Source organism: Didymosphaeria variabile (genome assembly GCF_027946475.1).
Source record: "Didymosphaeria variabile strain IMI 356815 chromosome Unknown scaffold_2, whole genome shotgun sequence".
NCBI classification, from domain to species: Eukaryota; Fungi; Ascomycota; class Dothideomycetes; order Pleosporales; family Didymosphaeriaceae; genus Didymosphaeria; species Didymosphaeria variabile.
The window spans coordinates 3,642,174-3,658,124 of NW_026611621.1; the positions used below are offsets into that span (position 1 = coordinate 3,642,174).

The following is a 15,951-nucleotide window of genomic DNA, read 5'->3' on the forward strand; positions in this document are numbered from 1 at the left end:
TGAAAGATGAGCTTGAAACATCGATGCGATTGTGCGGCATAACAGATATTGATCAGGCGCACCCTGGCCTGGTCAACACGCAGGATGTCGACTCTCTAGTATTGACCACGGATAGTCACCCATATATCCGATGGCGTCCGCGCGCGAAGATATAGAGCAGGTAGAATTCGGGGGAGTCAGCGTACGAACATGATTCTCTTTTCGAGTTTCGTGTAGAAAGGTGGCGTGGGGTTTGCACTGAAGCGGATCTTAGTAAGACGGTGTCCTCTGTTAAGCAGCCGCAGCCGCAATAAGTTTCATCACAATCCTTCCTCATCCGTTCAACCTTCAGTAGGCCAACAGTCTGAGTACAATCGACTCGTGTATTGCCTATCCCAGGGCCACACACTGCATTCAAACTTCTTGACATAACGCTGTATATCATCTCTCGTGTCTCGTTATGATGACGTTGCTCTCGCTTTCGAATGAGCTACTCGCCAACTGCTTTCTCTATTCCAGCGACAGTAAATCCGATATTGAAAACCTCCGCCTAGTCTCCAAAAGGGTCAACGCTAACGCATCACCTTTCCTTGTCACGGAAGCCCATGTCTCCTTCAACCGCAACTCAATTCGAGATCTCGAGACCCTCAGCAATCATTCTGTCTTCTCGAAGAGCATAAAGTGCGTTCAGATAGATGTCTCTTACTACGACAAATTGCTTGCAAAGTCCTGCCATCGCTTCGTAGAGCACAACGCAAGCAAGTTAGGCTACACGTTGGACCTACTATCTCGGGCGACCCATCGGTGGTACGACAAGGACGGCAACATGAAGGAAGAATATAGAGGGGACAAGGAGATTTTCGCGAAAGCATACCGTGTCAATGAGGAGTGGAACCGGACTGCAGCGGTTATGGCCACCGAAGATGTTATCAGGTCCGATGCAACAGAAGCGCAAAAGCTCCTACTCACCGCGTATGAAGAATACAAGGAACTTTATGACGAACAGCAAGCGGCTATAGCGACCGGCCAGGGCGTAGAAAGAGTTGCCCAAGCGCTGCACAAAATGACTAGCCTGGATGAGATCGTGGTTAAAGACCTCAAGTTCAGTCGGCCCGGAAAGAATCGTCGACCCTGGGTCGAAAGATTCTATACTGAGAGGTTGATAGAGAGCTGTCTGAAGAAAAGCCGCTGGAAAGGCTCATTCATGACGGCTATGGAAACACGACCTCCTGTCCATATAGTCACAGATCTATTCGCTGCGCTCGCCGACTCTTCCGTAAGGCCAGCTTCATTTACCATCTGCATTACTCCTCCGACCGACCTGCGCTGTATCGACTTCACAAGCAAGCAGCTAGAAACCGTCAGGACAGTCTTAGCTCAAGCAAAAGAATTAAGCCTCGATGTGCTCAGCTGGGAACGAAGGGACTCGCTGGCTGAGAATAACGACCGCCCAAAGGAGGAACTTACAGGACTTTGTGCTCTTTCACGTGCCTTATTCAGCTCTTCACGCCTACAGGGGCTTCGACTGAGTCTTGGGAATTACCCATGCTTCTACGAATTACCCAAGATATCTCTATTCGATCTCTTGCCAATGCCGCTCCCGTCTAACGATGTTTCCGAGCTTGGTTTCCAGTCTGTTCCATTGAAGATGGACGAGCTTCGAGCACTCGTCGACACGATGAAAGATCGAATAAAGCGCTTAGCGTTGAACAGACCATATTTGCTAGACGGAAGCTGGGCAGATTCGATTGCCATGTTGCGAGACCTGGAAAAGCTTGAATGGGTTGACTTTAAGTATCCGTACGGCGGCGAGTACGGTGATAGACGCGATGGACCAAAGATTGAGCATGGTTTGATTGAGTCTTACATATCGGGAAAAATCAAAGAAAATCCGCTACAGCGGCAGAGGTTGACAGAGTAACAAGACGAAAGCTCGAATGAGGCTATGTCTGGGGTGAAATCCTTATCTTTGTAGGAAACATGATCCAGAAAAGTATGAACACACGAGTAGCGCACATTTCTGAGTCCTTATGTATTCATTGCTTCTGGAGCTCAAGTCTACTTCTCAAAGAGGGTGCGATAACAGCAAAGAAATTCCTGTGAACACAGCGTCCCGTGATCACCACAGTTCCCTATCGCGGTCTACTCCACACTTTTGTCCCCGCTCTGTCATTCCTCAAATGAACCTGTAAGACTTGACATCCTGGCTAAACTTGTTGTTGGAGCCTTCTGGGAAAGTGAAGAAGTGGGTGTTACCGGTCTCAGGGCAACCGGGCTGGTCGTACACTCGGACTGAAGGTTTGTTAGCTCAACGTTCGCACACTATACCAGTGTCCAACGTACTTTGGCGGGTTAGCGAGCTCGCGGTAAGCTCGGTGCATCCAACAGTTTGGCCCACGTTGAGGTCATGGCAAGGGGCCGTATCTTGGACCAAGATGACTGGGGAAGGCGGAGTGATGATGTCGGCGGGGTTGTTGCAGCCAGAGCTCTTGTAGAAAGTGACGGTGACTGACTGAGCCTGACGCTCCTGAACGGAAGACGCTGGGCTGGCAGCGGCAAGGGCGGCGAGGATGAAAGAGGCAGCGATGGTGAATTGCATCTTGATGATGGGAGGATGATTGAGTGGAAGACTGGAATTTGAGAGTTGCTTTTACGTATGAAAGCTGAGAGTGAACGGGCTGGTTGGTGATGTTGAACAGCAGACAAAGTAGCGGTATTTATACACTTCTAGCTGCTAGCCTCCTCTAAGAAACTTCTGTCGCATGAAAGTGAGCGTCGTTACAGCAGTCTGGTAGTATCTTCATGCTGGCTATACTTGTGGTATACAAACGAAGCCACTCAGACCGTGTACACCAATCGCGGCCCAGGAATCTATCACGATGTGAGCCTCGAAGCACAGCCCTGGTGAAATTTGACGAGTCTGCCTCTCGCATGATCGTGAAGAAGACCATGAGTGGAGCACAAACCTCGTTCTCGAACGATTGGATTGCCTCACTGGCCGTAGGATAGATAAAGTTGAAGGTTACGTCCGTGAACTTCGTGAGGCAATGACCAATATGACAATTAAGTCAGAGGTCTCTATAGGTCAGCTTACGGTACTGCTCACGGACCCCTTTTGGTTTGCCTATTTTCTTCGGGGCGTAGATTCCTGAACACGCCTACATATGAAATACATAGGGTTAAGAAGTAAGATCCCCACACAATCGACCAAAAAGTCAAATGCTACGTGAGAAAAATGTCACATCAGTCTCTACGGCGTCGTTCGTTTCGCCTATCGCTCAGTACACGGTTGCGATATGACAGCTTGTGCCAACCGTCTGCACAGTCTGATGAAAACGGAGTAATCTTCGTCAGAAATTATGCTCTGGTGGTGTTCGGTATACTCAATGTAGATTTGTAGCCAAGAGTGGAACTACCACGTGGTAGTAGTATGCGTAGAGCTGCTGACGTTTGCGGGGTCATCGATGTTTCGTGCTGACGAATGTTGGCGATCGGATGCATTATGTACATTTTCTAGAAATTACATGCCATTGAGATTGGCATGTTCAATGCGGGTGCGTCGAAAATACTTCACTTCCCTGAATGCAGAAAATTGCAATAAAGAGACACAACCTATTCTAGGAGTGAGGACATCTGTACGTAACATTGAAACCGACGTGATTCATGGGAAGGTAGCCCCGATCCAACGATTGCTCCGCGTAGCTGGTTCTATTGTAGTGGACAGATCTCATCGATCCGTGTGCTCACACAGGAATTTTTTGCAAATCCTGGTTTAGCCAGACCAAGCATTCGGCGACCGCGTTACTTCGCAGTGCCTCTAATTGTCATTGCTTACTAGTTCATAGGCTGAGTGCATCGGTGCTTTCCGACATTCCTTCCATAAGTGGCTGACTGCTATGGATGGGGATACCACAAGGCAGCCAAAACAGTGGCGGGAAGTGTGCTTGTGGTGTTGCATTTATGCGGCCTTTTGTCATTGTGAATATGATCAGAGAAGATGGCTCGATAGACCAAAGATCAGTATCAAACAATCGTGAGTGTCCTAGATTGGAAGACAAGAAAAAGCTGCGATCAGCTCCAAACTATAGCGAAGGAGTGGAATCCTCTGGAATGTCCTCGAAACAAACTGTAAATTCCCGAGAACAATTATTTGAAGTCACTCAGAGGCGCAGCCTTCGCGTTGGAGGGATGTCGGATTTATTGGCCGCTACAGCCACGCGTCACATGGAACGCGTTCCTCTCGCGCGGTTTGTTACTCTGGGATACATACTCGCCGAAACATGCTTCTGTGCAATATGTGCCCTCTTCCCATGCTTCCCATGCTTCGAACGGTTCTGGAACAAGTCAACCAGTGATCGATCGTAAATCCAGTGCAATGTGCGTTCTGCAAGTCTGATCAGATCTTGTCTGATCGAAACATGATCAAACTCTGCTTTCTAAAAATAAGGATTTCAGTGTTCTCTTGCTCCCTCCAGTACTCTTCGCGTCATGAGTGTAGTGCGACCTTCTTTCGGATCCGTGGTGATTTAGTGCAGGGCTAGATTAGCAGTCGATTGGGTGTACCTAGGTACCCCAGCTCCACTGAAGTGCTATTGGCATGCATGTCGTAACAAACTTTCTTTTTCTATCAATGTTCAATTATTGTAGCCGATGTAGCCAACAATGATTACGATGAGTGCTATATCGGTACCGAAAGAGCGGTCAGTTGCCGCCGTATGCGCGCACAAGCTCATTGCCCTAACTTTAGCGTTCCTTTCAACCAAAGCGAAAGCGAAAATACTGGCTATTTAGTCCGCGCCAAACTCGCAAATGAATAGTCGCCGATTGCCATGACGCGGCTCGCATCGCGAACTGTGGTTCACGTGTGGCGCTTTTAACGTGCCGTTCTCCGTCACAATTTTAACTCAAAGGAGAAAAGATTGAACAAAGGTGTCGATTGCTGTAGATTTTTGACGGTACACCTCGTGGTTTCAGCCACGGCTGGAGATTGCGTTCCTTACTCGTGCAGTTCCGTAACAGGCAAGACCGCTGCGGGCGTGGAATGCTGCTGTGAGGCGGTGGTACGCTTGATGATGCTTGCGCAGGGGAACCAAGCGAGGTGCAGGAGAATTTCGTGATCGTACAGATAAGGGACCGTGGCGAACAGAATTTGGTGTTGATATAATTAGTGGTACCGCCTCCTACCACAAAAGGCAGGTGCGGTGCATGAGTGTCGAAGGCAGTGCCGGCTCACGGTACACTTTTCCATATGTTACCATTGTTCGTGCAACACGCCAGGCGCCTGCATGACTCCGTAAATCGCGGCTTGGTTACACCGAGTCGGAATTTCACACGTTCCAAGGTTCAAATCTCCGCAGCAGGCAAGTCAATGCAAAGTCATCGATTGCTGTAACCTCGGCCGGTACACTTGGAAAAGCTTGGTTGTGTCAGTCCTTGATGAAACCCATATGGATCTCTATAGAGGGCAAGTCATTGAAGATTCGTCAAACGCAGTGATCCTGGCCGGTACGCTTGCATGACTTGTGCCGCGTCTGTTTCCAGATGAATCTAATACGAACCCTCCGCAGAAGGCAAAATGACAATAGACCGTCGATCTCAGTGGTTCCCGCTGGTACACTTAAGGGACTGCGACCGTACCTATCTCTAGATGATCCTGCCGTGATCTCACCGCAGAAGGCAGGTCAACAGGAAACCGGTGATTGCAGTGGTCTTCACTGGTACACTTAGGAACACTTACTGAGTCGGTCTACACGCATGATCCACCGTGTTCCTGCCGCAGAAGGCAAGACTAAAATTCCCCATCGATTGCAGTGGTCTTCGCCGGTACACTTGAACGACATAACCCGTGTCCGTCATTACATGACCTAGTTAAGAAAGCTCTAGGCGGGTCGTTGTCCTCAAGACCACCGCTCCTCAAAGAGCTTGTACGATCACCCTCATCTCTATCATGCGCTTCTCAAAGCCTCAGATATCCTGCTAACACCTTCCTCCACAGACCTTGAAGGTTGCGTGAACACCATCCTAAACCAACCCGGCTGTTCAGCGCCAGCTACATCACCCAAAACAAGGAACACCTTCTTCTTCATGAGCCGCTGGAAGATCTCGTTCGTAATCGATCCCATTGACTTGCCGCGAGCTGCTCCACCCAAGGCTTCCAAGTACTTCTTTCCTAGATTAATCCATAGAAAGAACGCTGCGTTCGCCCCTGGCGTATACTCAATGTCGTGCTTCCGGAGCAGGTCGACAGCATGAGCGTACGCGGCGGACATGCGCTTCTGATTGGTCTTGATATAAGAGGCTAGGAAACCGAAGTCTGCCAGAATAGCAACAGCTGCATTTTCGGCTAACGAGGAAGGTGATGAGTATATGGAGGCAGTCCGACAAGCTGTAAGAAATGGCTTGTTGTTTTGCGAGGCAATGACGCCGATCCTAACTCCGTTCGCTCCGAAGTCTTTAGAAAAGCCCCAAAGAACATGTACAAGTGCTGGGTCGATGATATCCTTGGTATCAATTGAGAGAGCTGATTCGAAAGGGGTAGGCGGAGTCTCCAGCTTGTCGACTGTATTCTCCCAAACTGAAAGCGCGTAGATCTCGTCATTGATTAAATGGATGTGATACTTTTGACACAGTCGCATCAATTCCATGATTGTGGTCTTCGAATAGCACCGGCCCAGCGGATTATGCGGGTGACATAGCAGGAGTGCGCGTATTCTGACTCCTTCAGTGCTCGACTTCAGCAACGCCTTTTCATACTCAGCCACACAGTCTTGACCACATGGATCTATGTCCCCAAACGCGACTGGAACCACATTTACGCCAAATCGCAATTGAATGTCTGGTAAGAAGGCGCGGTAATACGGACGGCCTAATAGTATGCCATCGCCTGGGTCGCCCAAGGCCCATGCGCAGTGTTCTATCGCAGAGGAGACGCCATTGGTGATCATGAGATGGTCGGCTTGGACTTGTTGGACAGGATGAAAGTAAGTGTCCAAGAATAACGCAATGGCGTTCCGGGCTGATTTTGATCCCGCTGGACCGTCCTGATACGTGAAGGCTTTTGCGGATGGATCTACGAGAGGCTTGTTTCGGAGAAATTCTGAGAGTTCGTCGTGTGAGAGGGAGTTCTCGGCGATGCCCAGCGAGACGTAGCCATCAGTGTTTGTCGAGGGATCCCACTGGTTCGCACTGACTTCCCATACTTGCTGCAGCGATCAATCGATAAAGAGAAGATGGTCAAGGTCATGCTGATGGTACGTACGTGTTCATCTGCTCCGCCAGCACCCTCTTTATGACCACGGCGTGACAACAAGGTATGCTTCATCATCCAATACTAGAGGCGTATACTCGAAGGCCCACAAGTTCAGGCTGGTCATCAATATAATATAGGCAATTGTCAGGGATGCCTTTATGATGGATTCTCAAGTGATCGCTGACTGGATCATTCAGCGCTTGATAGATTCTGGCGATTTTCACCTGATCAATCCTGCCTCGACAGGTTCATCAGAAAGCATCGCAAGGAGAGGGGTTGCATCCTTCATTACGTCACCACCTCCTCTTCATTGGCGGAACGACTTGTGTTGTCGTGTATAACACGCCCTATGAGGTGTTGAGTTATCTAACGCGCCAACAGACCAGTGGCAGAGAGACAGTCAAGTGGACATTGACAATGGGTTGGGTTGCGCTCATCCCTCGTCTGATGCAATTCATCTGATGAGGAAGGCGGAACCAGTCTACATCGGAACCGGTGCTCCGCCGGAACTGAGTCTTGGTCCCTTCATGCATTCCAGCCTGGCGACTCTCTGGATAATCTGTATCTTTTACGCTTGTCCAAGAACCAACGTGATGCCCCAAATGTCGCGGTTGCCGTGTTCGCGCGTCTGACAAATCAGGAGCATCCTTGCTCATTCCCTTCCCCTCGTGGCCCGCCACATCATCACCATCAATTCCATCAACATGGCTGCGCACAAGCAGAAAGTTATCTTCTTTGATCTTATGGGCACCTGTTGCGACTGGCTTACTTCGTTGCTACCTGCGCTACAAACATGCCCACCACATTCTTCATTGACTCCAGCAGAACCGAAACTTCGGGAGCTCGCTATCGCCTGGCGGGAAGGCTTCTTCCAAGAGATACACGCCCGCTTCGACCGCGGGGAAACTAATGAGGATATTGATATCACCCATCGCCGTGTGCTCGACCGCATCCTGAAAGAGAAAAGCATCGACCAGGATGTATGGAATGATAGCGTGCGAGACAAGCTGGTCCAGCAATGGCACAGTCAGACTCCTTGGCCTGATGTCCTCCCAGCTTTGCGCCAATTACGGGAAGACGGAGGGTGTTTTCTTGTAGTTCTGGCAAATGGAACAGCGCGGTTGCAGCTCGATATTGCGCAGTCTTCGGGCTTGCCCTTCCATATGTTGCTTTCGTCTGAGCTGCTTGGGCTTACAAAGCCGGATCCTGCGATTTATCGCAAGGCCATGGATCTGGTACGACTCTCACCTGAGGACTGCACCATGTTAGCTTCTCATCTCTACGACTTGGCGGCAGCGAAAAACGCAGGTATGCGTACAATCTACATCCATCGGGACACCGAAGATGTGAATACTAAGACTGTTGATGTGGATGGTGAACACAAATACGTTGACTTGTACTTTGACGGCAGAGGAAAAAACCAGAACCCGGATCAGGGAGCCGGATTCCTTGCGGCGGCCGCGCATCTCACCAAAATTGAGAGACGATCACATTGATCAACATGACGGCGAACGGGCTCCAATGCAGATACCATCCAGATGTTCGGGCTGCCAATGGTGTCACCGGGGTCATGATTCGACTATAGCACATCACAAATGCGTTCTGAGGCTCTCTGTATGCCAGAAGATGTGTACGCAGGTGAGCCAACGCACGTCTATCGCGTTAATGTCCGGTCGACCGTTGTCCCACCCAGTCTAACTACACCTAACGCCTTAAAACTCTCTGCACTTCCTTCGCCGCGGCCACAAACCCCTCCGCACCTTCTCAATCAATCCAAACTCTGAATCTGTACCTTGATGCACCCAGTCTTCGGGTCCGATGCCGTCTTGAACGCCTCAACCGCCTGCTCAAGATCGAAGCGATGCGTAACAAGCGGTCGCAGATCGATGAGGCCGTTCTGAACCAACCGGATGGCCTTGGGCCAGGTGTTTGCGTAGCGGTACTGGAACTGCAGGTCGACTTCGCGGGTGGACAGGCGCATGAATGGGATCTTCATCTCGTTCTTGCCAACGCCGATGACGAAAACTTTGCCGCCGAATTTGACGGCTTGGATGACGCCGTTGATGGAGGACTCAACACCGGTGCATTCCATAGCTGTGGATTGTCAGTATTCGAGAACTGCGACCGAGCGGGGGTAAATGCACTTACCAACGGCGGGTTCAATACCCATAGTTGCAACAACCTTTTCCCGGAAGTCATCAGGCGTATGGCTGAACTCGACCTTGTGCGTGAGAATGTTCGGGATAATCTTCTTCGCAAAGTCCAACCGTCCCTGGTCGATATCCGTAATGAGCAGCGGCGCCGCACCTGCAGCCCTGCAGCAGAGCGCAGTGACAAGGCCAATCGGGCCAGCACCGCACACCACTACTGGATCACCCAGCTTCACGCCCGCGCGGTCCATACCCGCGAGCGCAACGCTGAGCGGCTCCAACATCGCACCGTCCTCCCATGTGAGGTTGTCGGGCAGCTTATGGCACCAAACGGCTGGGTGCTTGAGGTAGCGGCGCAACAGACCGGGAACAGGTGGTGTGGACAGGAACAGAACGCTCTCGCAGCCATTATAGCGGCCTGTGAGACACGGCTCGCAGGCGTGGCAAGGGATGTTAGGCTCGATGGCGACGCGGTCGCCGGGCTTTATGCTCTTGACTGAAGGGTGGACAGCGAGGACTTGCGCGGAGGACTCGTGACCGAGAATGTGAGTGTCTTCTACGACCATGGGGCCGATGCAGCCCTGGGACAATTGTCAGCATCAGGATTGCCAAAGCTTTGCAAATCAGAATGTAGTAATAGGAACATCTTGAAATCACTGTGCTCTAGCATCACTAAGAGGTCTCCACATTGTAACATGCCGCAGCTTGCAAAAGCACGCAAATACTTCTCCGCTGGTATCAGGAACCCAATGAAGATCGGAAGACTTACAGCGTGCCAGAAATGAATGTCACTGCCGCAAATACCAGTGCTCTTGATATTCAGCAAAACCTCACCCTCCTTTAGATCTCCGCCAGCCTGAACACTCTCCAAGCTCGGCTCCGCCTCCGCAACCCAAAGTTCATGCGCAGGATTCGTGTAGACTCCAATGTTCGCCTTGTTCGGCTTGACCTCCGTAACGGTCGTTGTGCTCATTTTGCAGTACTGCTTCTCCAACGACGCGGGGTATCTTCAAACAGGACGCGACCGTAGCAAGTCAATGGGAAAGAAAGGAATGAACAGGTAGATACACACAATAGATAATTGTCGAAAAGAAATTGTATCAATCACCAGCCCTCCGAAAAGATTGCCCCGGGGTTTTATGCCCCGCGACCGCCCGCCCAACCCACATCAAGCTACCCCTCCATCGTCACAGCTAGTTCCTTTCTAGCCTCCGACGACCCTTACGGCAGGGTGCATTTCCACGAATGGTAACCCGCCAAAGCCGCTACGGACCAGCTGCTCGCAAAGGAAGTCCAAAAGCGGCGCGCATGTGGGCCTCCAGAGCTGCATGATTTTTCCGGTGGTTTCAAATGTCACGATGTTAGCGTTTGGTGTTGAGGGGCCCACGGGGACATGTACGAATTACCGCGGCATGCGGGGCGCTTGGCGGGGGTCTGGATCTCCGAGGTCGTGTTGACGGGTCGAATGTTGCACGCGAAGGAACACGGCGTATTGGGACTGTTTCGTGTGGTTGCTGTCGTTCTCGGTCTATGATTCTGGTCGGTTTCGGTGCGTGTGCTTACGGCAGGTATATCTACCGAAAGTCTTCCGTCTTGCGGAAGACTACATAGTCATGCTCCTGTCTTCATGCTAGCCTTCTGACAAACCCTCTACTCATTGACTTTACTGGGAAATATCGCAGCAAAACCCGAAAAATAGCATTCATGGAGAATCACTCATCTGTTTTCGCTAGTCGTGACGATAGGAATATATACAACGACCCATTCCATTGATACGTACGATCGCAAGTCTGAACCTCCAAGTATTAAGACACCGCTGAACCAATTGCAAATGCATCAAGACATCAATCGTTGACCCAAACACCTTGCGCCGCAATAACACACATAATCATCCCCCAACAGTTTACCGCCCGATCATAGACTGTGGTATCTCAAAAGATCAAAGGAAATCATCCGAAGCCTGGGAAAATCTTATGCAAGCCACGTCTCCACCGCGAACGGTTCTGTTCTTCCTCTTCAGCATCATGCGGTGCATGCCGGTTCCCAAGAAGGGCTAGAGCCCGTTGCCGAGCCCATTCTCGGCGCTGTTGCGGGTATTGAGACGGAGGTTCCGGCGGACACTCTTCCGCAGTGTTCTGACGTGTAGGCTCCGGCGCTGCAACGATTTCTGGAAGTACGGTTGCGGTGGGGGCCGGCTGCACAGCAGGGACCGGAGGCGCCCCCGAGGTCATTTCAATATCTAATGGCCGTGATTGCGTTCTCGTTGGTGCGCTAAACATTCTGCGGCCGCCAGAGGTCCTGCCTACTCGTGCGCGGAGGGAGTCGTACGCCCCTGGGAGGCGGGCCACAATGTTACCCGGTGAATGGTTGTGACCTGGCGCGTTTTGTGTTCGTCTGCGGCTGATCAATCGTTCTCGCCTGACCATGACATTGGTGATCTTCGGCGGACAATACCCAGGTGGCAACACACTCTGTTTGCATATCGGGCAAAGGCTGCTGTTGTTGAGCAGAAAAGGGTCGATGCAGTCGACATGAAATATATGCCGGCAAGGTAGCTCCCTGACTTGCGACTCATTGGGTTCGAAATCGTCCAGACAGATGGGACAAGTAGGCTGTGAGAAGATAGCGGAAGCACGCGTTGTGGAAGGAGCCTCTGGAGCAGACGATCGTCGACTCAGCGGAACCCCCTTCAGACTTGTCTCAGCATCGACGGTAGTGGATGCCTGGGACATACTCTTTTCACCGCGTTCAGACTCCCCAAGGTAAGCGAATACAGGAAGTTTTGTCAGATAATCTGCAGGCACGGTAAGGCGTTTGACCCCCAGAGCTTCAAGGTCTACCTCGCCGTTGATGACACGTCGTCGCAGGGCATTGCGTCGCCTTCTTTGTACGACATGCATGCAAAAAGAGGTGGCTCCGATGATCAGTATGAGCAGGCCTAGGACTATGACCAGAAAGACCCATAGGCTGGGAAGCTGAGTGCCAGAATCAGCCGTAACCTTCGCCCATAATCGAACATAGTCTGATTCTTCAAACTGATCCTTGAGAGAGTCCCCATATGGCACAGTTGACATGTTGCCCGAATAATCGCTCATTTTGCTGGCTATCAGGTAACCGCTTGCTCCAGGCACAGCGTAAGTCGGAAACTGATTATTGTATTGCCAGCTTCCACCATCGTTCAAGGCCCATGCTTGATCATTCGTCTCTGGTGGTACTGCGGTTGAATTTGGGTTCGGTTGGTACACGATGAACGCCTTCACCGGCTCATTTCGGGCCGTCGCGAAATACTCCTTCATACACAGAGGAGAGAACCACGGAGCAACGGCGATGAGAGCATATCCGGAATTCGCCGGAAGATTGGCTAGGCGTGTGGCATTTTGCGGTACATACTGCTTCTCGGAGTCTCTGCATTCGTCTGTCTGTAAGGCAGGTATATACAGGAGGCCATATGGGTCGTCGCCACGCTCAACGCCTTTCGAAGAGAGTGTTTGTATGTTCGGAACGGGAAAGTAGAAGGACTCGTTCGACTGTAATTGGTGGTTACTTAGTTCGTGATCTGGTATGAGGTGCAAGAGTTTCTCAGATGAGCGTACGGGAAGTGGATCGAAGTGATCATCTATAGTCTCGGTGCGGTCGGGATCGGGGAAGTCAATGGTGATGATGTTGATGCTTTCGGCACCTGAGCGAGGTTGTCAGCATCCGTCCCGAACGCACGGTGAATGTGAGAGGCTTGGGTGACGTACTCATCGCGGCGATTGGATGGTCGAGTGATGGTCAAAGAGATAGTGTTGCGCACGCGGGTATCACTGCTCATAGCGAGATAGGCGATTGCGCGGACGTTCAAGACATTGCGACACAGGTACAGACAGCGACGGTGTCGCAGGAGAAGTGGCGATGAGCGAGTGGGCGCCAAAGCTGGGATGCGGGTTATGCGGAGGCTGGAGGGGCCGGGTTCGAGCCGGGGCTGCCGCCGAGCATGCAGAAAGCTTATCAAAGCTTATTTTACGGGCTAGCTGGTGCGTGTCGATCGTCTTCGCATGCTCTTTGAGCTTCAGGCAGACGTGAGAGGTTGGCCGAGGTGTTATACAAAGTTTATTGAGCTCTATCAAGTCAAAGACTGTATGCAATAAGACACATATACATCGCTATACTTGGCGAACGTTACGCGGGTCACACTTGACGGGCTCTGGGGATGGCGACTGCCAATACTTGCGAATGCGGGTGGCCCTTGGCACTCCACTACCGCAACGAACACCAGCCTTCACAAACAACAGTCTCGACAACCTCTTGCCAGCGCTGCTTCCCACGACCGCCGCACCCTCAAGGCACTCGTCGGTGCATCGCCATTGCCGTCGCCCATCTTCGACGTACTCGATAGACCCTCCGCAGTCGGCAGTCGCCCGCGCGCCGTATGACGACGCCTCCCCACCACACACTGCATTCCTCACGTCGCGAAGCGCTAGCACAGCAAACATGTCCAAGAACACAAGCAGCAAGGGCAAGGCGAAACCGGGATCGAAGCCTCTAGGTACACCGCGGAGTCGCAATACGACGCCCCTGCCCAACGTCCGCAATTCAGTCGAGCCGTCGTCATCGAATTCTTACTTTAGGGCAAATATCAGTGCTCTGTCCAAGAAATGCGATGTCACCATCGAGGACATCCTAGATCGTCCTGGCGGCAATTCACAGTCGACCCAGCCAGTCCCCTCGAGCGCCCTGTTGATTAGCATGCGCGAGGCCATTGAGAGCAAGGTGCTTGGGAACATCCAAAAACGATGCGACGTCTCCAACAGTGCGCTCAGGGAACTCCAGGGGCTCAAGAAGAACCGATCCTCACACGAGCGGGATAAGGAAAGAGCAACCGACAAAGACGCGGAAGAGCGCAAGCACAAGTTGAAAAAGATCAAGAAGGCAGCTGCTGAAGACGAGCGACCGCTTGCAGTAGGCGCCCATGGCGTTGCGCGGCAGGACGGGGTTGATCTTCACAAAGGTAAGCCCCAATATACCTCACATGCACGATTTGCCTTCCTATAAATTCTTCACTTTCTCCACGGTGAACACGCTTTACTGAACAGTCAACTTTAACCACTGGTCCCCATGAGGTTGTCTTATCACTATGTCTTCCGATGGGAATAATATACGTAATGAGTTCCAGTCTCTGACACAAGCAGCAGACAACTCTTCCACGTTATCCTCGCCCACTTCTCAAGCAGCACCCTCAGCTGCTGGCGCTGGCGCAGCCGATGCGCCCTCGCCCACCGACACCGACGCATCACACCAGCCGCCGCCAGCTCCTGCAATACCACAGTTCCAGACTTTCGGTCCAGATCCGTCTAAGTTCGACGACCCAACTATATACCACATAAGAGATGTCACCCCTGGCATGAGCGTGGAGGAGCGAAGGGAAATATTCAGCGTCGCTGATTACCCTGAGAGTGATCTTCGGGACCAGACAGCGGGTATACCGCCAGACAAGGACTTCTCCAACGCAAAGCCCGCGACGCAAGTAAACGCCAGCGTGTTTGCGAATTACGTTGAGCCGTATATACGCCGCTTGACAGAGGAAGACATGGCTTTCCTGAAAGAGCGAGGCGATCGCCTGAGTCCTTTCGTGCTTCCTAGGAGGGGTGCGAGACACTACAAGGACATTTGGGCGGAGGAAGACGGGCAGTTGTACGCCGACAACAACGATCGCCTGCCACCGAACGAGGCACGCGGCTCGTACGAAAACATGACAGACGATTTCTTGACTACAGAGGATATCTCGACCGGTCCCTTGCTGTCCCGACTCCTTGCTACACTCCGACCAGAGGGCCGAGGTACCTCAGGCAATGCCAACGACACCAACGGCGTCAATGGTGATGCTATGGACATTGACGAGGGTGCTGGAGCAACTACCGAGAATAACGACAACTCCGTACCAGCAGCCACACAGTTATCCGAACTTGTACAACAAGGCTGGAAAGGGCCGCCCGTCGGCACGCGGACAGATTACGCTTCGCTCAACGAACGCCTCCTTCTGGAACTCAAGCACAACGGTATCATCACCGACGCCGACACCGACATGACAGCCTTCGATTACGACTCTCACTTCGACGATGAGATCGCCGCCCGCCTACGTGTCCTCCAGGACGAACTTCGTAAACAGTCTATCATCAATGGCGCACGAAAACAGCGCCTACTCGAGCTCACGGGCATACGCGTAGCGCAGCAAGAGTACAACGACATCGCGGATGATCTTGACGGCCAGCTTAACCAAGCGTACCTGAAGCGCAACCGGAACATCGGAAAGGGGAAGAAGCAGACGAAGCGGCCTGGTGGTGCGGGGGGTGGATCGCATCCTGTGCCTAATGCTGGGGTCACGAGGCCTGGTGTAGGCGAGCCCATTCGTACGTTAATGGAGAGGAGGGGTCAGTGGAGTGCGACGGTTGGGCCGGTGGTTAACTATGGGAAAACGGGGTTGCCCGAGGATACTATCTTCCCGGAGGACAAGATGAAGGAATTGGAGAATAAGGAGGTAGAAATTTGGGATAACGAGGCTGATGAGTAGGTTATGAGGGTATGTGTATACAT

The 15,951-nt window shown here is 51.8% G+C and overlaps 6 protein-coding genes across 6 annotated transcripts; 3 read left to right on the forward strand and 3 right to left on the reverse strand.

Annotated features, from left to right (window-relative positions):
* Positions 1-442: 442 nt before the first annotated feature.
* Positions 443-1,900, forward strand: N0V89_002905 (uncharacterized protein; the record flags this gene model as incomplete). The annotated part of the gene is made up of 2 exons (XM_056211709.1): positions 443-447; positions 505-1,900. The coding sequence occupies 2 exons, from the start codon at positions 443-445 to the stop codon at positions 1,898-1,900; spliced, it is 1,401 nt and encodes a 466-aa protein (XP_056075182.1).
* Positions 1,901-5,924: 4,024 nt separating this feature from the next.
* On the reverse strand, positions 5,925-7,300 carry N0V89_002906 (uncharacterized protein; the record flags this gene model as incomplete). Its single annotated transcript, XM_056211710.1, has 2 exons — positions 5,925-7,181; positions 7,238-7,300. 2 exons carry the CDS (start codon positions 7,298-7,300, stop codon positions 5,925-5,927), a joined length of 1,320 nt encoding a protein of 439 aa, XP_056075183.1.
* Positions 7,301-7,932: 632 nt separating this feature from the next.
* N0V89_002907 (uncharacterized protein) lies at positions 7,933-8,724 on the forward strand (the record flags this gene model as incomplete). The annotated part of the gene is made up of 1 exon (XM_056211711.1): positions 7,933-8,724. One exon carries the CDS (start codon positions 7,933-7,935, stop codon positions 8,722-8,724), a length of 792 nt encoding a protein of 263 aa, XP_056075184.1.
* A 272-nt stretch (positions 8,725-8,996) lies between these two features.
* Positions 8,997-10,351, reverse strand: lad1 (L-arabinitol 4-dehydrogenase; the record flags this gene model as incomplete). Its single annotated transcript, XM_056211712.1, has 3 exons — positions 8,997-9,322; positions 9,377-9,959; positions 10,148-10,351. 3 exons carry the CDS (start codon positions 10,349-10,351, stop codon positions 8,997-8,999), a joined length of 1,113 nt encoding a protein of 370 aa, XP_056075185.1.
* Positions 10,352-11,327: 976 nt separating this feature from the next.
* N0V89_002909 (uncharacterized protein) lies at positions 11,328-13,125 on the reverse strand (the record flags this gene model as incomplete). The annotated part of the gene is made up of 2 exons (XM_056211713.1): positions 11,328-13,057; positions 13,122-13,125. 2 exons carry the CDS (start codon positions 13,123-13,125, stop codon positions 11,328-11,330), a joined length of 1,734 nt encoding a protein of 577 aa, XP_056075186.1.
* Positions 13,126-13,851: 726 nt separating this feature from the next.
* Positions 13,852-15,928, forward strand: NGG1 (Transcriptional regulator; the record flags this gene model as incomplete). Its single annotated transcript, XM_056211714.1, has 2 exons — positions 13,852-14,368; positions 14,550-15,928. The coding sequence occupies 2 exons, from the start codon at positions 13,852-13,854 to the stop codon at positions 15,926-15,928; spliced, it is 1,896 nt and encodes a 631-aa protein (XP_056075187.1).
* Between the last annotated feature and the right edge of the window lie 23 nt (positions 15,929-15,951).